General features: G+C 46.9%; 1 protein-coding gene across 3 annotated transcripts in view; it reads right to left on the bottom strand.

Moving 5' to 3' along the window:
* The window catches only part of SLC45A3 (solute carrier family 45 member 3), a 30,636-nt gene that overhangs the window by 2,646 nt on the left and 2,450 nt on the right, over positions 1-25,540 (bottom strand). The window contains exons 1-4 of one of the 3 annotated variants that reach the window (XM_027870656.1): positions 14,103-14,120; positions 9,481-9,896; positions 5,369-6,154; positions 3,914-4,179 (exon numbers count right to left, since the gene is read on the bottom strand). In XM_027870656.1, the coding sequence (XP_027726457.1) occupies positions 3,914-4,179; positions 5,369-6,154; positions 9,481-9,652 (1,224 nt within the window). In that variant the 5' untranslated portion in view covers positions 9,653-9,896; positions 14,103-14,120. Of the gene's footprint in view, positions 1-3,913; positions 4,180-5,368; positions 6,155-9,480; positions 9,897-13,942; positions 14,029-14,102; positions 14,121-25,540 lie in introns of those variants that run through there. The other 2 variants (XM_027870655.1, XM_027870654.1) reach the window with 2 other exon arrangements.

Here is a 25,540-nt window from a genome sequence, read left to right as displayed (position 1 = left end):
GTCCCCATTACCCCTCCCCCAGGGCTCATTTTTGGGATAAGCTCTGCTATGGATCCCCAAAGCCTAGAGATCATCTTGGGTACAGGCTGTTCTTAGCGAGGGTCACCCCCAACCTTGGGCAACCTAAGTTGACACTAGCTAGTATTGGAGAGCTGCTGTCAAGGATCCAGGGAAAGGGCTGGGGATGGACTTCACAACAGGCCTTCCAATGGAGATGGGGGACATGGAGAAAGACATTTGATGGCCTGGTTTTTGTCTTGGACCAGGTGGGAATGCGGAGAACAGATGCAGAAATGGAGGGAGGGAGAAAGATGTCAAAGAAGGGGAGAAGGTTCTGGCCCTTCTCCCAGGGTCAGGAGACACCTAGATGGAACACTTAGCCAAGTCACTTTTGTTAAATACCACCTGAGTGGCAAAATAGATGGCTATCAGCCCGAGGCCTGCCGCTGACACCATGTAGGCTGTGACCGACTGGCTCAGGGGGACGATGAGCCCATGAACAAAGATGACGCCACCTGAAAGAAGAGGAAGGCACTATCTAGGACGGCTAAGTCCAAGCAGATGCCCCGGCCTGGGATCCCAGGCTCAGCTGCCTCCCCAACTACCATCCTCACCGACACATCACAAGGGGAGGCCCCACATAGTGGGGGTGAAGAAGGAAAGAGGCTGGTTGATAGCCTCCTTCCATTCTATGAAAGAGGGCAAGTCAGATGAGCAGCCAGATGTTAGACTTCCACCTAGCTCCTGGGGCTGAGAAAGCCCTTCAATCAGCCCAGGGATGGAGGAGATATAACAAAGTAGCCAGGTGTCAATGGAAGAAGCTCTTTCACCAAGAATATCCTAACAGCATTTACCACCCATGTCTTTTTTTCCTTCTTTCCCTTGTTTTAAGCTCGATGCTAGGAAAGGAGGTTTCAGCTACAAGCCAAAGTGGGGCAAAATGGTGACAGCAATGACCTCAAGTACATACAGTGATTGGTACTCTTCACATAAGTATTCAGTTGGCTTGGGATATCTTCTATGGTGTATCAGCCATCCCCAGCCCCCCCCCCCCCAGACTGCTGCAAAGCTGACTCTAACATGCTCTACCACCACTCCAGAGAAAGCCTAAAATTTAGTAACACCAGACTGGGGGTCAAAAGATGATGATTACAAGAAGTGGGAGGAGCCTCAGAAATCTTCCAGCTCTGATCAGGGATCCCTTCTGCAACTGGAGGCATGAAAGAGATAGATGAGAGCCCTTCGGGACCCAAGGGGACCCTCTCTTCACTCAACACAATCTCTCACCTCTTCTCTACCCACTAACCCCAATCCTCAAGACCAGGCCATAATCTCACCACAAGAGGGCAGCCTGCCCAGTCAATGAGGGGAGAAGGGAAGCTGTCCACCTACCCCTTTTCTACAAAGCAAATACTCACAGGTTACCCTGTGTGGAGAAGTACATAGCAACGAAAGAGCCATGATGGTTATCATGTTCCTTTTCAGTCCCTTCTCCCCCTCCCCCATACTAGCCTGGCACATTTTTTTTTTTTGCAGGGGGGTAGAGATGATGGAGGTGGGGAGGGGGAGGTGGAAAAAGAGGCCAGTGTAAGAAGTGCAGATGACACTGGACCTGGGATTTCCTCTGTGTAGAAATCTCTTCACCACAGCATTTGATGTACAACTTATAGTCTTAGAAAGCTGCCTGGGGCACAGAGATTAAGCAACTCTATGCAAGTACACAGTAGGTGCTTAAAAAATGCTTGCTGACAGATTCTGTATTAAACTACCAACTTCTGACTCTCCACACAAATTTGGGTCAGGGAGGAGCAAGAGACAATTTCAACTGGAGAACCTCTCCATTGTAGGATTCTGTAAGCAAATGGTTGGCCCACTAATAGACTTCAACTGTCACCTGGTGACTAGAGTTCATTTTTTGGAGACAGGGAGGTGATGGAAGCTGGTTAGGAAGCAGGGACCAGAATTATGTCATTCAGAGGCAGCTAGGTGGCGCAGTGGCTAGAGCTCTAGGCTTGGAGTCAGGAGGACCTGAGTTCAAATTCTGTTTCAGACACTTGATGCTTACTAGCTGTGTGACCCTGGGCAAGTTACTTAACCCCGATTGCCTCACCAAAAAGCAAAAGCATAAACAGAATTATGTCATTCTACGTGTTTTGTTTGGTTTTGTTTTGTTTTTTGAGGCAATCAGGGGTTAAGTGACTTGCCCCAGAGTCCCACAGCTAGTGTCTGAGGCTGAATTTGAACTCAGGTCCTCCTGACTCCAAGGGCTGGTGCTCTATCCACTGTACCACTTAGCTGCCCCCAATTCTATATATCTCAGACAGATTTGAAACTGGGCCTATGTTCCCTGAGTCCACACTAATTTGGGACCATAAGGAGAAGTATTCTAAAGACTGCTAGGTATGAGGGGGCCACAGACTTTGGCCACAAAAAAACTCACAAACTGAATGCCCCATGTGCTTATAATTGAGATTTGGCCATATATTCATTTATAAAGATCACAGATTTAGAGCTGGAAAGGACCTCAGATGGGATCGAGTTTAACTTCCTAATTTTTACAAATGAGGAAACTGAGGCCCAAGGAAGTGAGTATGCCCAAGTCACACAGCTAGCAAGTGTCTAAGGTATAATTCTAACCCAGTTCTCTGATTCCAGAAGCACCAACCTTTCCTTGGTATCCTGCTGCCTCCCTTTTTAACTCACTGCACCTACATTTGGGTTTTCTTGCTAAGTGATATATTTCTCAATTTCCCTCCACCTCGGCCTGAGAACTCCCCAGGGACAAGGCCTGGGCTTCTCCTATCCTCTGGACTCTCTCTCTCTTCTTTCCCTCCAACAGTACAAGTCTGAACACAGGGACTGCTCAGTGTAGGGATGGGAAAAAGGGATGGAGGGGATGAAGGAAAGAAAGAAGGAAACAAGCATTTATTAAGTACCTACTGTGTGTGCTAGGTGCTATATTAAGTGTTTCACAAATATTATCTCACTTCATCCTAACAACAACCTTGGAAGCTAGATGCTATTATCATTCCTATTTTACAATTGAGGAAACTGAGGCAAACAGAGGTTAAGTGACTTGGTCACAGTTAGTAAGTACCTGATGTTGGATTAGAACTCAGCTCTTTCTGACTCTAGGCCCAGTATGCAACACCTAGCTGCCTCCCGCCCTGATGCGAAGGCCCCCCAAATGGAGGGATTGTTATGAGAAGGAATGGGTGAGAAACGTCCCAACTTACAGCAGTGCCCAGACCATCGAACACATCAGGTAGGTTAGTCTCCTGAGGGGGTGCTTGGGGAGCTCTGCAATGGGGGATGTCAAGGAGCAGGGGAGGACAATAGAGGCAAGGAAAGAAGAGAGAATTAAAGGAAAAGAGGCAGAAAAACTGGGAAGAAAAGGTCAGAGACAGCTGGGATTTCCCCACCCCTCAGAGCTTGGCCTCAGGGCTACAGGAGTTAAGCTATCAGTAGCTAAGGCATCCACTGCTTTTTCTCCCCCTGGTGGATGATGAAATCTACTTATCAAGCCTGACTACTCCCCACACAGCTGAAGAAACAGAGGTCATCTGGTCCTTTCCTCTGCCCCCAAGCATGACTTCTCCTCACCTGGTGCAGAGGTGTTCTGAGCATCTCCACTCCCTATTCCCCAACTGTGCTCATCCTTCACCCCACCCTACCCTCAGAGGCAGAAATAGCCCAGCTCACTGGATTCTGAAGGATCTATAAGAAAGAGAAGTTTCCCCTAACAACCAAGATGTATCTCTAAATCCAACCTAAATCCTTCTGGATGCAACACAAATTTCTCTGGACCCTCAGGAGATTTTCCCTGGTGACTCTGGCATGGATGGAAGTTCTGGGTTAGGGGTCCCCTCTCCTTTCCCTTCCCCTTCCCTCCCACCACCCCAAGCCCAGGTACCTGCTTTTCACGGTGGTAGAGTGAGGCCAAGGTATAAGGCAATATCTGCAGCGCAGAGAAAGTGAAGCCCGTGAGGGCAGCTGAAGCGGTCACCACCGCCACGCTCTGGGACAGGCACGTCACACCAGCAGCCACTGGGAAGGCGAACACACTGGCCAGGTACACTGCCCGGGTCCCAAAGCGATGCACAAGTCGGTCCATACCCAGCGAAAAGAGCAAGGAGATCATACATTGCAGGAAGAGCCCCAGGCTCCCCATACGCACACCTTCCAGAAACAGGGCGGGGAAAGAAATGGAAAGTCACAACAGAATCCAGAGGTTATAACTTGGGAACACTGCCTCCCCTTCTCCCCCGCTTGGGCAATATACTGTGTTCTGAGCCCTCTACTGTCTTTGTGGATTGCATTCTGTAGTGTTGTCAAAGACTAGGAAAAATGGGATTTATTCTGAAACCTCAAACAGAAAGGCTCCTGCCCTCTGGGGACAGGAGAATTGGGAGAACCAAGAAAACGATCCTATTGCTGGCTTGGGGACATATGGGGGGACACTGTCTTAAGAGCTGGAAGCAAACTTTTAGGTGGAGTCAAATCCGCTCATTTTACAGGTGAGAAGACCGAGGGCCAGAGAAGGGAAGGTATGAGGGCCATCCCAGATGACCGAATTGAAGATAATTAAAGCAGAAAGGGGTTAATTGTGGGAAATGAGAGAACTACAGCAACTCCATCTTGTGACTCAATTCGAGAGTTAGCTCAGTTCCCTTTCTATTCACTGATGGGTCTAGTCTAATTTCTATCTTGCGAGAAAACCTTACTCAATTGTGGGAATTAGGAGAAACCTTAACTGTATTGTTTGAACCTAGCACTGTGTGGCTAAGAAGCTGAACCACCTCTCCCTGCTGCTCGAGACCCTTAACTAAGGACCTAGGTTATGCTGACCAGAAACCCAGTCAGATCCAAATATTGATGCAAGGAGTTTTTTCACAATTGCACATCTCAAGCAACCCTTGGGTCTTATCTGAAGCCTGGCCTGGTACTGCCCAATCGGTTATTGTTTCCATGTTCCTTTGATGGAATACAGACAATTTGGGGAGTGGGACGCCTTCTTTTCTGATTTTAGGGAATTGCACCTGTTCACCTTCCCCTCCCAACTTGGAAAGGCCCTAATCTTTTCTCCAATTAGAAATCAGATTACCTAATTTTTGTATTGTTTTCTTTTAATTAACTGGTATTATTTGATTAATTGTTTTTAATGCATAAAAGTCTGTCTCCCCTTGCATTTGGGGTCTAGCCCTAAGCTGAGGAGGTCCGTCCCGATCTGTTAAGCAATTGGCACGCACTGCCCAGTAAATCAGTATGTTTGGAAGCTCCAACCTTGGCCTCCTCAGTCACTTCATCTTTCACCCACCACACAGAGGCAGGGTCAAGAGCTGCTCCCAAAGGCAATGGGGCTCCTCACCTTCATCGTAGTGTCGCCGGGCATCAGTGCCAGGCTCAGCCCGAGGCACACCTCGATACAGCCCTTCTCCTACGAAATCGGTGTAGAAGAGCGTGAAAGTCATGAGCGCCATCCAGCTGCACAGCTCGGCCACAAAGAGCCGGCGCAGAGCCCGCGGCACTCGGCAGCAAAGCCTGTGAAGGTGGGGCAGCAGGGCGGCCAGGTTTCGGAACGCCAGGCGGGCCCGGCACGGGCAGCAACGAGACGGTGCAGTGAGTGCCGGGAGCCCCTCGGGGGGGTCCGATGAGCCCAGGGCTGCCTCCTCGGCCACCAGCAGCGTGGCCGCCGTGCAGGTGAGGAAGATGAGGGTGAGCAGGCCAAAGAGACACTCCTCCTGGGTGCCTAGGTAAGGGGCCAGGACACTGGCATCCCAGTCAATGGCCGGCAACAGGTATCCCAGGCAGCCTCCCAGGCTGATCATGAAGGCGTACACGGAGAAGGCCTGGCGGCAATGGTCTGGGTCCCGGAAAAGGTCAGAGAGCAGGGCCTCCAGGGGGGTGAAGCACACCTGACCACAAAAGTCCAGCAGCCCCACACCCAGGATCAGCAGTGCCAGCTCCAGGGGCCGAGCACCTGGGTACACCAGCCCAGCCAGGCGACTTGCCCGAGGAATGAGAAAGAGACTCAATAGCACACCCAGGGACAGGGCCCAGATGAAGGGTCGGCGGCGTCCGTAGCGCCCACGCCAGTGGTCGCTGGCTGAGCCCAGGAAGGGGACAGATACCAGGCCCAGAACAGGGCCAATGCCTGCGGAGAGAGAACAGAGGAGGGATCAGTGGAGACTGTCCTCACTAGCTAGAATTCTCTCCCTCTCAGTTCATGCAAGTATGTGTGTGTGTGTGCATGTATGTATGTGTATAAATATATATATATTTAGTTCATGCATGTGTATGTGTGTGCATGTATGTATATATTCAGTTCATGCAAGTATGTGTATATATTCAGTTCATGCATGTATGTGTGTGCATGTATGTATATATCCAGTTCATGCATGTATGTGTGTGCATGTATGTATATATATGTGTATATACAGTTCATACAAAATGATGAAAAAAATATGCTGCTTGCCCATCCCTTCTGCAGCATTTCTCTGCAGAGACAAACCTTCTATCCATGCCTCACTAATGCCCAGGAAGTCTTGTATTAAATGATCCAAGGACAGCTGAGAAAATAATATGCACAAAGATCACAATAACAAAGAAAACCACTCTTTGAGACCTTAGATACAGGTTAGAGGAAATGACCTTGTTTAGAATCCTCCATTTCCTTCCAACCTCAGTTCAAGCACCACCTTCTACCTGAAGTCTTTCCCAACAGCCAAGCTGCCGGTGCAGCTCCCAGACCTCGTATGGTGCATTCTGCACATGCTCCTATGGACCTGTTGTCTCCTTAAAAGAACAGAGGCCCCGTGAAGGCAGAGTCTAACCTGGCACACAGCCGTTGCTTAAGGCTGCTCACTGATCGGCTGACTTGTCCAGAGGATGAATGATGAAAGACACTCTCCCCAAGTCAGCTCAGGTTGGAGATCAAATGGTGGAGAGCACCAAATACACACTCCAAGATTCGGTAGCTTTGCTCACCTGTTTCTTTGTTATAACGGAGAATTCTGGGCAGGGCTGGGGACAGATCATATGAGGACTAAAAAAAAAGGTAGGGGGGTGGGCGGTGAGGTAGCACAGTGGATACAGCACTGGCCCTGTAGTTAGGAGGACCTGAATTCAAATCTGGCTTCAGACACATAACACTCACTAGCTGTGTGACTCTGGCCAAGTCACTTAACCCCAATTACCTCAACAACAAAAAAAAAAAGTTTCAGGAAAACATTTCACATGAGAAGGGAACAGTCTCAGAGAAACTTGGAAAGACCTGTATACATGATGAAGAGGGAAGTGAGCAGAACCAGGGGAACAAGTCATACAAAGACTTTAATATTCTAAAATCAAACAACTTCTAAAGACAGGAACTTTCATCAACATAATAATGATCAACCAGGAGTCCATAGGACTAATGATAAAACAGACTAACCACTTCCTGTAGAAAGGACAAAGGCTCAGAGTGCAGAATCATAGCTTTTTTTTTTCCTTTGAGACGGGTACATGACCAATTCTACATGTTTGTAACAGAGGTGAGGTTTTTTTCCCCCTAAAATGGGGGGAGGGAGTAAGAGCGGATGGAAGGGAGAAAAATTCAGACTTGTTGATTAAAAAAAGTAAAATTAATTAAAAAAAAACATTTCACAAGATAGATGGCTATCCTTCGATTAGGGAATGGTTGAACAAATCGTGGACATCAATGTAACGGAATATTACTGTGTTTTAAGAAATAACGGATATGATGAATAAGCATGGAAAGACTTTTATGAACTGATGCAGAGTGAAGTAAACAGACCCAGGAAAACAACCCAATTGTATAAGGACTAGAACATTTAGAATGTGAGCTCCCAGAGGGCAGGCAGGGATGGTGTTGTTTTTCTTTGTATTCCCAGGACAGTGCCTGGCACATAATAATCAATTAATAAATGCTTGTTGATTAACAATGTAAACAGAAATAATAGCAATAACAAAACAATAAAAAACTAATATTGTGAAGTAATAATGACCAAACTTGGTCCCAAAGAAAAGATATGAAAAGACATCCCCTGTCCCACTTGTTTGCAGAGATGAGGATCCATGGCATGGAAAGCTGCATATAACATCAGACCTTTCCAATGTGATATTTGGCTTTGCTGAAATTTTTTTCCCTTTTCTTCCCTTTTTAAAAATGCTTTATTATTAGGGATGACTCTCAGAATGGGAGGAGAGAGATAGGTGATTGTAAAAATAAGATCAATAAAAAATCTGTTTAAAAAAAATTACCCAATATCACATCACACCTATCAGATTGGCCAACATGACAAAACAGGAAAATGATAAATGTTGGAGAAGATGTGGGAAAATTGGAACACTAATGCATTGGTGGTGGAGTTGTGAAATGATCCAACAATTCTGGAGAACAATTTGAAATTATAGCCCAAAGGGCTATAAAAATGTGCATACCCTTTGACCCAGCAATAGCACTTCTAGGGCTATATCCCAGAGAGATCATGATCATACAAATGGGAAAAGGACCAACATGTACAAAAATATTTATAGCAGCTCTTTTTGTGATGGCAAAGAACTGGAAATTGAGAGGATGCCCATCAATTGGGGAATGACTGAACAAATTGTGATATATGAATGTAATGAAATACTGTTGTGCTATAAGAAATGATAAACAGGCTGACTTCAGAAAAACCTGGAAAGACTTTTATGGTCTAATGCCGAGTGAAGTGAGCAGAACCAGGAGAACACTGTACACAGTAACAGTCACGTTACATGATGACTAATATTGACAGATAACCCTTCTCAGCAATACAAGGATCTAAGACATCTCCAAAGACTTCATGATGGAAAATGCTATCCACACATGAAGAAAGAACCACGGAGTCTGAATACAGATTGAAGCATACTATTTGCTATTTTTTTTTCTTCTGTTGTGTTTTATTTCCTCTTTCTGATGGTTCCTCCTATTGATTCTAATTCTCACAACATCACTAATGTGAAAATATGTTTAACAGGAATGTATATGTATGGCCTATCAGATTGCATGCCATCTTGGGGAGGGAAATGAAGAGGGAGGGGGAGAAAAATTTTAAACTCAAAAGCCTATGGAAGTGACTGTTGATAATTCAAAATAAATTAATTAAAAATAAATAAATATCCCCACTTACTTCAAAAAAAAATTACCCAAAAAAAGCTGATAAGGTAAAAAAAAAAATTCTTCACTTTTCCCAAGGGTCTTTTCCAAACCAGGATTTCCCCTTAGCCACCATGGACATGATGGCATTCCCTGGCACTGCTCACCCACTAGACATGAGAACACCATAAAACCTCCTACAGAAAGCCTACTTCCTCCCCAGCAGGAAGACCAGATATGCCCCTGTTCCCTCAAGAGTATCCCCCTAGACTAGGCAGGGAAACCAAGGCCCTAATGAAATTTGGGGATAGGAAGAGGTCAGCAGAAGGGAGTAGAAAAAGATGTGGAAGGTGACTTACCCAGGACCATTGTCATAAACTTCTCTTCCACCCCAACTTCCAGCAGCAAAGGTGGCACGTAAGTGATGCCTGCAGCCAGACAGACTTCTAGGCCGAAGGTCAGCAGATTGACCAGGAGGAGTTGGGTTTTCCGATGCCGTAGCAGCCGGGTTGCCCACAGCTTCTGGGCCATGGCCCGCCAGGAAAAAGTTAGGGAATATGGGAACTGTGAATCAGATGACCCAGCAGGAACAAAGCTCAACTATGCTCCAGGTCCCAAGACCTATCTTCTTGTGCTCAGCCACCAGCTGTCTCTGGCTCATGCAGGAACCCTTCATCTCTATCATCCCCTGATTCAGGCTTGGTTTCCTGGACTGTGCCAAGTGTCCTGTGGCAGAAAGACTCCTCGATGTGGGCACATCTTAGCAACTTTGATCCTAGGAGACAGACCAGTATACACATGGAGTACTAGACCTTGAGGGCAAACTTTTGATCATCTATACCAGGGAGTTAAGTGATTTTTTTTTTCTATATGTCATAGACACCTTGACCAGTCTGGTCAAGTCTATGGACCCCTTCTCAGAAAAATGTTTTTAAATGCACAAAATAAAATGCATATAATTATAAAGGAAATAAATTACATTAAAATAGAATTATCAAAATATATTTTTTTAAAATTCACAGACTCCAAGTTAAGAATCTATAATCTATACCAAGTATTTTATTCCAAGCTGGCCTTCCTTGCCTCTCAGGCAGCAAGGTGATACAGGAAAGTGCTGGGGCTGGAGTCAGGAAGACCAGAGTTCAAATCTGGCCTCAGACAGTTATTAGCTGTGTGATCCTGGGCAAATCACTCAACCTCTGCTGCCTCAGTTTCCTCAACTATATCATAATAGCATCTACCTCATAGGGTTGTTGTGAGGCGTAAATGAAGCACTATTTGTAAAGTGTTTAGCAGAGTGCCTGGTACATACTAGGTACTTAATAAATGCTTGTTCCCTTTTTCTCCCTTCAGTGAAATGATTCCCAAGCACGTTCCTCACCATCCATTCATCCATGCATCCAAAAATGCAGATACATTTTAATGTTAGCCTAAGACTGATATCATTAGAGGGACAAATCAGCTCCCAAAACAAAAATCCTCTAATATGTTCCACATTCAAAGAGAAATGGTTTATCATTATTTGCTGGCTTGGATTTCCATTGGACAGCTCTTTCCCATCAATATATGAAACAAGGCTATTGAACTCCCAGTTCCCCACACCCAGTTCCCCATCACCATGTTCCACCCCCACCCCTATTCCCAAGCTGCTCCATGGGTTTGGGTTTGGTGTGGACTCCCCCTAACCTTCAACCTCCCACCCCTCTGTACTTCCCAAAAGTAGATTGCTTTGAAGCCCGTTCTGGGATTCCTTTTGGCCACATTTCTTATTTCTCTCACCCTAGCAGCGAACACCTTTCTTGCTTTCCCTCAAAAGAAAAGGGGGTCCGAGTTGAATAATAGAGAAAAGACTACGTTTTGGGGATGCCTTGATTTTAAACTTGTTGGTGAAACACCTTAAAATGTCTCTGGGGGAAGCCGTTTTTAATGAGGAAGAAACATTCCCACAATGAGCTGTTCCAACTGTTCTGGGGCTGTTCCCAGGGGCTTGGTCTCAACCACACAACCTGGAAACACCTGTGATGCCCATATTCCCCCCCCCCAGTCTAGCCCAGTGTCCTCCTCTCCCAACCAGTTCCTATTCAGACCACAAACCATCAGTAGAACATTTGTTCTCTGAAGGAGGTCCCAGTGAGGATTCCAAATAACTTTCCCCATACAAGCTCTGTGCCGAGTCAGAGTCACTGGGCACCCACCACACACTGTATTGTATAGCACACAACTTTCCGGAACAGATGCCAGCTGTTTTATGATCAATGAAAAAGGAGGAAATAAACTAGGAACATTGGAGGACCCGAAGGACTTAGATAGTAAAGTCTGAAGCGTGCCATCCTCCCCAGCTTGAGGGAGGGGGGTAGAAGTAAGGGGAAAGGGCACAGTTTCACATTCTTACTATCCTCCAGGAATACCTATCCTTCAAATCCCATTCCCTCCAAGAATCCTTCCCTCTGGCCCTCACCAATCTAATTAGACCAATTTACTGCATTTTTACAGACTTGCCTAGACTCACACAGATGGTAAATACATGAGCTAAAAATCAATTCCTTTGAAAGCCTATGGATTGTGAAATCTGTACAAAACATCTGAGAGCTCATTTATCTCAGTTAATGCATTTATTTCCCCTGGCTAGACATGGCGACTGACCTCAAGGATCTTCTTTCTCACCCCTCTTCTGCATTCCCAAGTGCACGGCATAGAGCGGGTGCTCCAAGATTTCCACAAGGAGAGAGCCGCATACATACAGGTCACTTAATCCCTGACCCTAAATGAGGCCTCTGTGACTAAAGCCCACAGACACAGGCTTTTCTATCTGGGAAGGCTCAGAGGATCACCTACCACAGCACAATGCATGAAGCAGGCACTTAATGCTAGTTGGACTAGGAACGAAACTCAACGTATACATACAAACAGACCTCATTATCTTTCCATTAAAACTGCCTTTCCCCTGAGCTTCCCTTCTTTTGTTGAGGACACCAGTGTCCTTGCAGCTACCCAGGTTCACAGCCTCAAACTCCCCCTTGACTCCTCCATCTCCCTTACTCCCCAGATCTCTACATTAATGGAATCTATCCTTTCTCTTTGGGCAGCTAGGTGGGGTAGTGGATAAAGTGCTGGGCCTGGAGTCTTCTCAAGTTCAAATCTGGCCTCAGACACTTACTAGCTGTGTGACCTTGGGCAAGTCACTTAACCCAGTTTGCTTCAGTTCATCAATTTGTAAAATGAGCTGCAGAAGGAAATGGCAAATCACTCTAGTGTCCTTGCTAAGAAAATCCCAAATGAGATCAAGAAAAGTCAGACACAACTGAACAAAAATCCTTTCTCTCCAACCTAGCTCAAGCCTTCACCTTTCACTTGAATTAACGCAATATCTTCATGGGATTAGAGATTTAAAGCTGGAAGGGATCTCAGAGGCTATTCTAGTTCAATAATCTCATTTTACAGATGAGGGAGAGAAGTACAAGGGGAGGGAGGAGGGGAGGGAAGAGAAAGGAGGGAGAGAGAGAGAGAGAACCTCTCCCTCACCCCCCCCCCCGCGTGTGTCTTTTTTCTCTCCCCCTCCTTTGAGAGAGAGAGAGAGAGAGAGAGAGAGAGAGAGAAAGAGAGAGAGAGGGGAAGAGAGGGAGAGAAGGAGATAGGGAGGGAGGGGGAGAGAGAGAGAGAAAGAAAGGGAGAGAGGGAGAGAGGAGAAGAGGAGGAGAAGAGGGGGAGAGAGGGGGAGAAGGGTAGAGGGAGATGACAGGGAGAGAGGGAAAGAGATTAAATGACTTGCCCAAAGTCACCTAGGTGGGTAAGTGAGAAAGCCAAGACTCCTAACTTGGTATCTTTGTATCCCTCTCTAATCCACAGTTGCCAAAAGTATATTCCTAAAGCAAAGACCCAACCATGTAACTGCCTGGTGAGGACCTCCAGTGTCCCTCTATTGCTCTCAGACAAACTACAAACTCCTTGGCCTGGTATTCAAAGCCCTTCAGTCTGGCACTAGCCTACCTTTCCTCTTCATTAACAGTTAATTTACCGTTCTCAGAAGTCACATTCTACCTCCTACGTCCAGGCTCTGCCCAGAGTCCCCTTGGTCTAGAATGCCCTCCTCTCCTTCCCTCTCTGACTCTCAGAGTCTGGCTTCAACGCTACCTCGTACAGGAAGCCTTTGCTGACCATTTTAGATGTTAATCCTCTCTCATCTGTGTAAATACTGTATACCCATCCTTTCCCTTCCCAAAGGAATGGACACTCCTTTAAGGCAAAGACTGTTTTTCGTTTTTCTTTGTATCCCCCTGCGCCTAGCAAGGTGCCTCAAAGAAAGTAGGTGATTTTCTTTTTTGGAGGCAATTGGGATTAAGTAACTTGCCCAAGGTCACACAGCTAGTAATTGTCTGAGGCTGGATTTGAACTCAGGTCCTCCAGACTCCAAGGCTGGGGCTCTATCCACTGCACCACCTAGCTGCCCCCCCCAAAAGTAAGGGATTAATGAATTCTGAATGAATGAACGAATGCTGGAACGAAGGGGCCATAGAAACATCTAAGACTGGGCTAAGTAATTACTACCAGTTCCCTTCCTACTCTGGAGCTAACACCTTGGGGGGAGTCCTACCAATATCCAGGAGACTGGATAAGGGTGGGAAAGATTTGCCTCAGGTTACATCACTTGGCCAATGTCACTCAGACAGCAAAGCAGCAGACAGGATTAGAAAAGCACCTTCTCTTAGATTTTCCCAAAGGGAGATGGGTATAACCACGGCACCCAAAAGGTTTTCCTCTGGTTTCTCCATGTGCCCTGAGCATCATCATTATTCCTCCCTGATTCTCCCACCCCTTACTCACCCTGTTCTCCCAGAGAGAGAAGGCAGGTTGTAGAAAGAGCCCAGCCTCCTCTGACCCAGGGGGTCCAGGCTCCAGGAAGTTGGAGTTCCGGTTCAGCTCCGCCACCGCCACCCACCCACCCACCTTCTACTCTGCCACGGGAAGGGACCAAGGGACTCACCTGTTTCACATTTCCCAGAGACTGACCCTCCCTGAGCAAACAGAAGCTCTGCCAACCTTAGCACCACCCACGGCTCAGACCCACCCCCCTCCAAACTCCCTGCTATTTAAAATCAATTGCAGTTCTCCAGCAAACATTAATCATGCCACCTTCCTCCTTCTCTCCTTCTGTCTGCCAGCACCTCTCTGCATCCAGCTAGCTCCTTCCTCAGCCCTCCACGGGGTTCCTGGGGCTAGGGGACAGGACCCTCCCCAGGGAGCATAGGGGGAAGGGCAGGAGGGGCGAGACGAAGGAGAAGGGGGGGTGCCCTCTTCTAACATAGAGCAGGCTACCTGCCTCTCCACTCGGGCATCCCTCCCCCACCCCCATGCTCTTTACCTAGTTCCCTGGGGATTGGGCCAGGTGAAGAGCTCATTGAGGAGTCAAGTAGGAAAGCAGCAGGCACAATCCTGGCCCTACTCTACCCCTCAATTCTTTGGTTGTCGGGGCCGCCCTCTCAATGTCTCCAAAGTCACGATTTTAGTTCCACAGGGATTTCTTTTACCATACCCTCAAGGCACTGGACACATTTCTCAGCCTAAGTACCCCGTCCAACCTTTGCTAAGTCTCAGAAAAATCAAAGCCCTTTAGAAGGGCTAAGCCAATCGCAACTTTCTGACAACCTTAGAAGCACCCTATCACTACCCCAAATCACTTTCTTCTCTCCTCTTTTTTTCTAATCTCCCCCAACTTTTTTGGCAGCAAGAGTGCTAGACTTGTAAGTCAGGAAGACCAGAGTTCAAATCCTGCCTCTTATTCCCTGGACAAGTCACTTAATCTCTCTCAGCCTCAGTTTCGTCGTCATCTGAAAAAAAAACCAAAAACTGAATGTGGGAAGGTGGGACTGGATGGCTCTTAATCTATGGGTTAGAGTACTAATTGTGCCATTAACTAACTGTGAGACTTTGGCCAAGTCATTTGACTTTCTCAAGCCCTAATTTTTTTCACGTAGAAAAGGAAGAGGAATTTTAAAAAATGAAAGGGAAAGGTTAGCCCCTGGACAATAACCTGGAATCCTCCATGTACTCCTTTTTCAGGGGGTCAGTGAATTTGGATGGGAAAAATTACACCTTTACTTTCACTAACCTCTGAAATTTAACATTTTCTTTCATTATAATTTTTTTAAAAACAACATTATTCTGAAAAGGGGTCAGTCTATACCCTTCACCAAATTGCCTAAGGGGTCTGTGGCACCCCCCAAAAAAAAAGGTTAAGGACCCCTGACTAAATCAACAAGCATTTAAGTGCTTACTTTGTGCTAGTCACCCATTCTAAGCAATGGGAAAACAGAGACCAAACCAAACAAAAACAACACCCCCCAGTCCCCGTCCTCAGGGAGCTAGTAAGCTCTAAGGTCTTTTCCAGTTCTAACAATCCATTGATCTGGAGAAACATTCACTTCAATTATTAAACAGCACGACATTTAGTAAACATTTGCTATCTTGTTTTATGTTATTTTCTCCTTTAATTTCCTAGTTTAAAAAAATTAGCTCTATCTTGCTTTTAGTGGTTTATAGGAAACCTTAAGAAAAATCCTGGTGCCCCCAGGTGTCCCGGGGATCAGGTTGGACCTGGCAGCTGTAAAAATTAAGGGGTCAGCCCTGCCCCTCTCCTCCAGAAGAGGCAGGGTAAGAATGCCTCACAGAGAAGGGTTCAGGGATTTAGCTGTCAAGGAACGACTTTTTCCTATTCTGAGGGTTTGTGTTTTTGTTTTTTTTTTTTGGCAACGTACAAAAAAAAAAAAACCAGATAAATTAGAACTCAGGAACTCCCAGCGCCGCCCCCCCCCCCAACAGATCTGCTCCAAGCACCACACCTTGACTCTCTAAGCCATGAGACCTGAAAGGTCATTGCCTAACTCAGGGATTCCAGTTAAGCTAGGCAAAGAGGTGTGAAAATGAGCCCCAACCTCAGTGCTAAGCTAGCTCCTGCCCATGCACTTCTCCAAGGTTTGGAAACTCCAGTTTACTCATTAAGCGCCCCCATCTTTCATCAGCCAGCATTCACAGACACTAGGTTTGAAAACAGGCAGCTGAGGTGCCGGCCCCCTAACTTCTTGCTCCTTGGTCTCAGCCTTAGAGGGTATCATTTCTGCCTCAAACGCAGCTGCCTGGCTTCCCTTGTTGTGCTCTGCCCATCTGGCAAACAAAAGATCATCAACTTAAGGCTTTCACCTGGAGAGGAAGAAGAGAAGAAGTGGGGTAAAGGGAGGGGAGTGGGCTGGGTTGGGCTGGGAAGAGACAGAACAGGAAGGGAGAGAATTTGGCTGACCACCGAGGAAAGAAGTCAGAGAGCACTCAGGGAAGAGAATTTCCACAATCCAGCCTGCTCTTCCAGACCTAGTCCTATATCCCCATCCCTTCCAGGTATGGTTCCCCCTGAGTCACGGAGACCTCAGAGAATGCATGTATGCATGCACGCGTGCGCGCATACACACACACACACACACAAAATCAGAGGAAGATAGAACTCTTCCCACCCCAAAACCTTCCACCTCTGCTACCACCACTACCAAACACATACAAGCACCAACTGGTCTACAAAACTTCTTCCTCCACACCAGGAGGAAATACCTAGGTCTGGAGAAACTGAAGGGCAACCAAGTAAGAACAAAGAAGTCCTGGCCTTCCTAGTCTCTTGCTCCAATCATCAGGACTCCGGGTCTCCCCCAAGAACCACGTATGTTTCAGATGGAAAGGAGAGGAATGGGGACCCCCTCCTCACTTTGCCTAGGACTCTGGACTCCACCATCCACAGTTGGAAGATCAAAGAGATCCTCATTTACTGGATTTCCCCAACTAAACCCCCCTACAATATCTCTACCCAGAGTCCAGGGAAGGGGGAAAGGTCACTAGGCAAAAGTAACAAACTTGACCTGAACTTTCTAACTTTCTCAAACTTCAAAAGGCAGTGTTGGAGCTGGGGGGAGGGGAGGGGACAGAGGGGAGGCAGAAAGGCCATGGGCTCCAGGGAAGTGTGGACAGAAGCATAAAGAAGTCATTGAGGGCTTTCCATGGACTCAGGTAGGGCAGGGGGGGTAGCACAGGGCTTCTCCCTACTCAGACTGATAAATAAAGGCTAGAGTGTGGCCAGAGCCTGGGGGGTAGGAAGAAAAGAAGGAGACACAGCTACCACTCCACCCCCAACATGTTCAATGACTCTATGAGCCTCTTTATCTAGACCTCCAGTCTGCCGCCCCCCACCCCAAGACACATCAAATGGGCAATCCCCAGCTCCAAGTGGCCGACGCCCTGTGCCATGACCCCTCTCTCTGTGTAGTCACAATGGAAGAGGGTTTTCTCCCAGTCTTTTCAAGAGAAAGCTTCCCCTTCGTCCTTTTCCCCCAATCAAATTCCCTGGCATATCACTGAAACTTAGGGGGAGGGGTCCTAAAGTAATGAAAAGTGGGGGGAAAGAGTTCCAACTGAACAGCAACTACCCTCCCCCATTTTTTCAGGGAGAGCCCTTACATTGTCCCAAGGAATTGGAGTGGGAAATAGGGTGGGGGGGGGTAGGAAGTGGGGGGGATGAGAGGCAGAGACTGGGCCTCCAGAAAAAGAAAGGTGGAAAGAAAATTGTCCAGTCCTAGCTAAGCCAACAGCCCTGGATGCTTCAAAAGATCTCTCTGGGGAGGGCACCACAAGGCTCTCTTCCCATTTCTCTTTCCTATCCCATGCACCTTATCCCCTCCAAAAAATAAAAAATGAAAAACTCGCTTCACAATAATAATTCTATGCAGTGGAGAAAGACAGCCGGCAGATGTCCAATTGTACCGTCAACGGCTTCAAAATAATGGCTCCCATCTACATAGAGATGTAAGGTTTAGAAAGGTTGGTGTTCAAATACTATAACGTCCATTTTACAGGTGAGGAAGTTGAGTTTTCGAATGGTGAAGTGATTTGTCCAAGGTCACCCAGCTGGTGGGTTCTGGCACCAAGTTCAATGTCTTTCCACAAAACCACCCATCTGCCTCTCAACAGCGAGACCCTCCCTCCCTTCATTAGACTCCTAAGGCTGCTTCATCGGAGGGCTGGACTTGCAAGTCTAAACCTCATCCTAGCCTCCAAACTCTCCACCCCAAGAAGAGAGAGGCTCCCCCCCACCCCACATTGCCAAAAGGCCTGAGGTGAGGGGTGGAAGGGAGGAAGACCCGTGCCCCCTTTTCAGGGAACACCACACACTCCCTCCTTCCCCACCCCCCCTCAGGGTTCGGAGGCTGGGGATTTAGCTTTCTCCCTGCTGAGCTGTCTTTTCTTCACTAGGGACAGGGAGGTTTCTGCTCAGCCGCCTGTCAGGGGAGAGCGAGGGGGCTGCAGGCCGGGATACAAAAGGGGATTAGGGAAAAGCCCCCTGGCCCGCAAAGTAATCCATCAAACTCTCCCCCCCGCCTGCCAGCACCGGCCCCTTCCCACTCAATGCTCCCCTTTCCAGCTGCTCTCAGCCTCCCACTGACCCCCCACCCCCCTGCTCCTGGGCCCTGTCAAGAGCAAAGTGAATCCCTGGGGGAGGGGGGCGGGGGTTGGTGGGAGAGAAGAGGAGATGAGGACACAAGAGCCACTGGGAAAAGGGCATCGGATTCCCTGCCCCCTCCCCCACAACGTGTGAAAACCCAACAGGTGGCAGCAGCTTGGAGGAAAGTTGCTTTTGTCGCCCTGTCTGAGAGCCCAAACCCAGCCCCTCAAAAGGAGCAAATGTTAGGGAAGGTCTGAAGGGAAGAGCATGGCAGGGGCCTTCCGGGCCACTCACTCCCAGCACCAATAGCTCCCTTCCCCTCCTAGCACCGACTCCCTCTCTCCCTTGAGCCAAAGCCCGGGGCACCCGAGCCTCGGCCTCACCTTGGTTCCTCTTGGTATAAAGGGCCCGGGGCGGGGGACTAGGGTCCTTGACATCCCCCCTACTGCTCACAGCTCTAAACAGAAACCTGGAGCTGATAACAGTCAAAATAAAAACATACACATACTCCAAGACCACACGCTCAAAATTCAGACTTCTTTGGGAAGTTGGATAGGGGGTCAGGTTCAGAATCAGAATCCCCTGCCTCACTCTCTTCCTCTGCCTAGAAACTGACGGGTAAAAGTTGACAAAGGATAGGCTAAGAGGACACATGCCTTTGTCCTACCCCAAGGACCCTCCATCTCCACCCCATTCCCCCAAAACACAAGTACTGGTGCCTCCCTCAGCATCAAGAATGCCAAAAACATAGGAATCCCCCTGCTCCTCCCTCATTCAATTCCCAGGGCTCCAAGCCTAGGCATGAGGGGAGTCTTGGGGCAGTACAAGTAGCTGGATGGAGGGCATATCCTTCAGCCACCAGCTGGCCAAGGAGCCGGAGGTCCTGGACACTGCTCCCTCCCCTCCCACTCCAGGGGAAGGGGCCAGGGAAGTCTTTATAGACAGGGCACTTCCATGAAGTTATACGATGGGAGTAAGGCCTCAGGGAGACAATTAGATGAGAGAGGGTTCCCCTTGTGCTTGGCTTGCCTCCCCATCACCTGTCTACTCTATGCTCCAGCACCAGGTCAAAGGGTACTTGGAATTCTTTGGGGGGGGTAAAGAGGACATCTAGGGGCAGAATAACCCTCCTCCCTACCCTCCCCCTGGCTGGGCTCTTTTCCCAGAAGAGGTCAGTAGCCAAGTGCACTTTCCATTTATGCAAGAGGGAAAACTATCCTGAAGGTTAGAGTGGCAGTTCCCAACACACACACACACACACACACACACACACACACACCCCACACACCCCCACCCCAAAGTGAAACCTGAACACCCACAGGGCCAGGCCAACTGCTCCCTCCATTCCCCGGCCTGGACACCCTAATGTCCCTCTACCACCTCCTCCCTTGCCTTCCCTGAAATGGGAAGGTCTATTTGGGGGAACCTGCCATTGAGCTGGTCCGATGAATCAATTTACAGGCCCTGCTGTCCAGAGAGAGAGCACAGGACTGGACCTAAATGAGAGGGGCTTGGCTGGGAGGGATAATCATCTCTTACACATCCTTTATCTCACAGTGGGGTGGGTGTTACCCACCTCACTTTACAGATGAGCAAACTAACGTTCAGAGAGGCAGGGCTCAAACCCAGGTCATCTTTAAGCCTATCCCAGCTTTAAAAATCTATGATTCTATGCCTCATTCCATTTAGAATCATGTTGCATTCAACAGGACTTCAGTTAGAACTCGGCCCTAAGGGTGGTGGGGAACCCTTAAAGAGAAACATACTCTATTTCTTCCCTAACGCCTCCTACAGAACAGGACCACAGGCCTCCCAAGGCTTAGGAGAGCTCTGCCATTAGACTCCAGTCTACACCATACCTAGCCCTTTGAGAAGCCACTACTATCCTCCACACACGTGTTTTTCTACTCAAGCCAAGACACCATCAACCCATCAAAACCCACCCCAGAAGAAATATGTTCAAGCCTATATTTGTTGGGGGCATCTAGGAGGGCACAGTAACTAGAGCACTGGGCCCAGAGTCAGGAAGACTCATCTTCCTGAGTTCAAATCTGTCCTAGAACACTTACTATGTGACCCTGGGCAAGCTACTTCACCCTGTTTGCCTCAGTTTCCTCTTCTGTAAAATGAGCTGGAGAAGGAAATGGCAAACCACTTTAGTATCTCTGCCAGGAAAACCCCAAATGGGGTGTCAAAGAGTAGGACTCAACTGAAAAATGGCTGAATAACAACTATATTCAGCTGTTCCTTTTTCCATTTCCAAAGAGGTTATATGTGAAACTATGCCCATGGTATAGTGGGAAGCAGTGTACCATAGGGGACAGAATGCTGGACTCACAGCATTGTCATTAGGGTCAAATGGGATGTTTATAATGCTATTTTTAAAGTATTCAAAGTGGTATGTAGATGTCATTTATTATCATTAGCAGACTACAATAAGTTACAAAGAAGGAATCAAGCAAGAAAATCAAGGTGAAAGATTGCACTAAAGAAATGTCTGGCCAGGGAGAGAGAAAATGATGGGTAAAAGATGAATAACCTTCGTGCTCTATCACCAAAAGAACTAAGATAAGAAAGGTGCCCAGCAGCAAACTGATGGAGGATATGGACCAGTCACATAGGACAGACAAGTATGAATGGAGAGTCATCTGCATGAGTGGAGGGAACACCAGCATTGATGAGGTCACACATCCTCTGGGATATTATTAGAAAGAGAGTAAGAGTAGAAGTCAGAAGACTCGAGTTCTAATGACAGGTCTACCACTAACAAGCCACATGATCCTGGGCAAAGTCTTATTCTCTGAGCCCAGTATAACGGTTAGCATTCATATAGAGCCTACTCTGGGCCAAGTACTGTGCTGAGGGCTTTACAAACAATATCTAATCTGATCCTCACAACAACCCTGTGAGGTAGGGGCTGTTCTAATTCCCGTTTTTGACAGCTGAGGAAACTGAAGCAGACAGAGGTTGTGCCCAGGGCCACACTGCTAGGAAGTATCTAAGGCCAAATGTGAATTCAAGCCTTCCTGACTTCAGGCCCAGTGCTCTATCCACAGTACTACCCAACTGTCAAGTGCACTCACACGTGTGGTGGGAATAATGATACCTACTTTGTGTAACTCACAGGATTATTTGGCATAAATCAAGTGAGTACTTGGAGGGGAAAAGTAGCTTCCTGTACAAGGATAAAGTGGTATTATTGTTATCACCACTATCTCTTTGCAGCTGTAAGTGGATAAAGGGTACTCGCAAAGGAGAGGGAGAGACCACCTGCCACTAGTCCCAGACACCAATCTTCAGTGGTCCTCCCGGGCCACGAGACAAGAGATTTCATGAAGGTCAGGGTCCTAGAATGTTAGGACTGGAAGAGACCCCAGAAATCATGTAGTCTAATCCCCTCACTTTACACAGGAGGCAACCAAGGACTTCTGTTACTGTTCAGTCATTTTTCAATCATTTCTGACTCTTCATGATCCCATTTTGGGGTTTTCTTGGCAAAGATACTGGAGTGGTTTGCCACTCTTTCCTTCTCCAGCTCATTTTACAGATGAGAAACTGAGGCAAACAGGGTCAAGTGACTTGCCCAGGTCACACAGCTAGCAAGCGTCTGAGGCCAGATTTGAACTCAAGAAGAGAAGTCTTCCTGACTCCAGGCCTGGTGTTCTATGACTCCACCTAGCTGCCCTAAACCAAGGCCTAGAGAGGAGAAAAGATTACTCAAAGCACAAGGCAAGTGAGCAGAGATGCTTTTCTCTGCTATAGTTAGTTCCAGGGTCAGCGTATAAGAACTTGTCAGGACTCAGCTGACATACATGCTTGAAAATACAGATAACTAGTCATGTGACCCTAGGCAAGTCATGTAACCCCAACCGCCTCGGAAAAAAAAATGGGGCAGCTAGGTAGCGCAGTGGATAGAGCACCAGCCCTGAGTCAGGAGGAACTTGAGTTCAAACTCATCCTCAGACCAAACACTTGACACTTACTAGCTGTGTGACCCTGGGCAAGTCACTTAACCCCAATTGCAAGAAAAACAAAACAAAATAAAAAAAAACAAAAAAAAACAAAACAAAAAAACCCAGATATCTTTTAAAATCCTCATTATACTCACTGATGCTCCCCACTCTATTTTATTCAAATGCTATTCACTCTTCAAGCTCAAATCCAAACTCCTGTGGGACAGCCCAGCCTTATTCATCTCGCCCCTGAGTCTTTAAAAGGTACCACATCATTTGGTCCATAATGATACAGAGACTCTTCCCTAGGTGTGTTTACCTTGTTTCCCCCAAGTAGTGTCTAGGCTCCTTTCGAGCAATGACTTTATCTTACTCTTCTCTATATTGCCCTCAGTTCTAACATGGTGCTTGGCACACATGGACCAGCATATCTTCTGTCTGATATCATATCTGATAGTTAATCCCAACAGGAGTATTTGGGATGGAAGGAAGGCTCAGGCTTGGACTACTATGGTGATTTCTTGGCTGCTTCTCTGCCAATGCAAGGCCAGCTGTCAAAGAGAAAGAAGCTAACCTGGCCTTCCCTTTGGGAAAGGGAAGTGAGTGACTGCCTAGTTTTCCGGGATGTTTACCAACTCAAAGTACACCTGTGATAAGAGACATGGTCGAGGAAACTATGTGGTGCAAGGTGGAGGGGAAGGGAAAGAAGGAAAGCCAGTTTAGTTGCTGCAGGAACTGTTCCCATCTATTTGGCCATTTATTTATTTAGCCAGCCGTGAACGGATTTTTGGAAGTGAGCGAAGATTGTGCAAGGCTAGGAAAAGACTCAACCTTCTGCCTTCTGACTCAACCCTGCTCCCTAGCTAGGGCAGTTCAGGATAATCCCAATTAAGAAGCATCAGGTCCTCCCAAGTCAGAGAGGATTGGGTAAACTTATCGATCTTTCCTCCCAGAAGGTCAGCAGAGGATCTACAGACCAAGCCTGATTCATGATGGCTCTATAACCATCCCCACACAAGCAACATTCCCAGCTCTCCCCACCCTCCACCCCCACCCAAGGCACACTTAATACACTGGACAAAGCTCAACACATATAGTTCTATTGCTGGGAGCAGTAGTACCAACATTCATCGGCCTGGAGCTGGCACCAACTGGTCCAGTCCCCACCCTCACATCACTGGGAGCAGAGCCACTGGTTGTTAGAAGAAAGTAAAGACTGAGTTTTAATTCTGGACACCAGAAAGTAAGGCAGTATAGCCAAGGGGTGAAAGTTAGAGAGAAGGTAAGGAAGGAAGTCTCTTCCCTCTCATACACAACTTTAAAAAAATTACATAGTTATAAAAACAGTACTGGAAGTAAGGTTAGTTTCTCATTTTATCCATACCACGAGCCTACATGATAGCTAGAGCCAGTTTAATCAGGACAGATAAGGAAACTAAGGCACAGAACAGTATGAATTATAGAATTTTAGAGCTGGAAGGCCCTTTTGAGACCCTCTAGTCTGACTTACTCAATTTATAGATGAGGAAAATGAGGAACCAAAGAAATAAAATGACTCGCCCAAAGCCACATGATAAAACAGGTATTTAAATGCAGGTCTTGGCTCTTTCCACTTATACCAAAGCTGGTCTCCTGAGCTCACCCCTTTCATTTTACAGGTGAGCAAACTGGCCTGGAGAATAAATTGTGTGAGGTCACATAACTTTTGCAGAGAAGAGGACCCAGCCCTGTTTGCCTTCAAAAAGACAGGAACACAAAGAGGAATTTATCATTAGATAAAAGAAAAAAACCCCAGAATTTCTTGATGGAAAGATGATTAGACCCCGAAGCGTCCTCACCTATATTATCCTCATGTATTCAGATGCACGTAGCAGCATTCAGGTGCATATAGCATTGTTTTAGAAGAGTTACACACACCTAGCTTCTGTCCCTTTGGTGCAGAGTCAAGGATTTGACCTTTAAGCATCTCTGTTCTCCATTTACTACCCAGAATCCTAGACATGACTGCCCTAAACCTCCAGTGGCGAGAGGGGTCTCAAAGAAAGCACCGAGTCTGGAGTCAGGAAGACCTGAGTTCAAATTTGGCCTCAGACACTTACTAGGTGTGAGACCCCAGGCAAGTCATTTAATCTGTCTGCCTCATCTGTTTCCTCATCAGTAAAACGGGGATCATAATAGCATCTACCTCCCAGCGTAGTTGTGGGGATCAAATGAAATGATATTTGTAAAAAGCTCTTGGCATAGTTCCTGGCATATAGTAGGTATTTAATAAATGTTTATTCCCTTCCCCCTGAATGATATCATGTATGCAAAAGAGGTATATAAACTGCAAAACTAAAAAAAAGATTATTATCATGATTATTTTTATAAGAGTGACCTTGCACCCAGAAGTGACAAGAGATTTAAGCTAGATTTATGCTAGGCCAAGGATTTACAGCAGGGCCCCTAAGGTCAGTCCCTGGTTGGGCTAATTATTGTTGTTTAGTCGTTTTTAGTGATGTCTGATTCTTCATGACCCCATTTGAGGTTTTCTTGGCAAAGATACTGGAGTGGTTTGCTATTTCCTTCTCCAGCTCATTTTACAAATGAGGAACTGAAACAGGGTTAAGTGACTTTCCTAGGATCACAGAGCTAGAAGTGTCTGAAGCTGCATTTGAATTCAGGTCCTTCTGACTTCAGGCTGGGTACTCTATCCACTTTACCACCTAGCTATCCCTTGTTCGGCTAATAGCCCTATGCAGATATAGGCTACAGGGATACTAGTGATGGTAGCTAAGTGGCACAATTAAGAGAGCACTTTAAAGGTTTTTTAAAACTATTTTGTTGTTTGTTTTTTTTCAAATTCTGAATTTAACAAACCATAGTTTAAAAGATTTGCTGATCATTTTATAATCTCACTTTATCTTCACAAGAACCCTGGGAGGTCGGTGCTATTATCATCATCCTTATTTTACAATTAAGGAAACTGAGGCTAACAGAGATTAAGGTCACACA

Source organism: Vombatus ursinus, unplaced genomic scaffold, assembly GCF_900497805.2.
Source record: "Vombatus ursinus unplaced genomic scaffold, bare-nosed wombat genome assembly UNPS02014798.1, whole genome shotgun sequence".
NCBI lineage: Eukaryota > Metazoa > Chordata > Mammalia > Diprotodontia > Vombatidae > Vombatus > Vombatus ursinus.
This window is presented reverse-complemented; position numbering and strand designations above follow the sequence as displayed.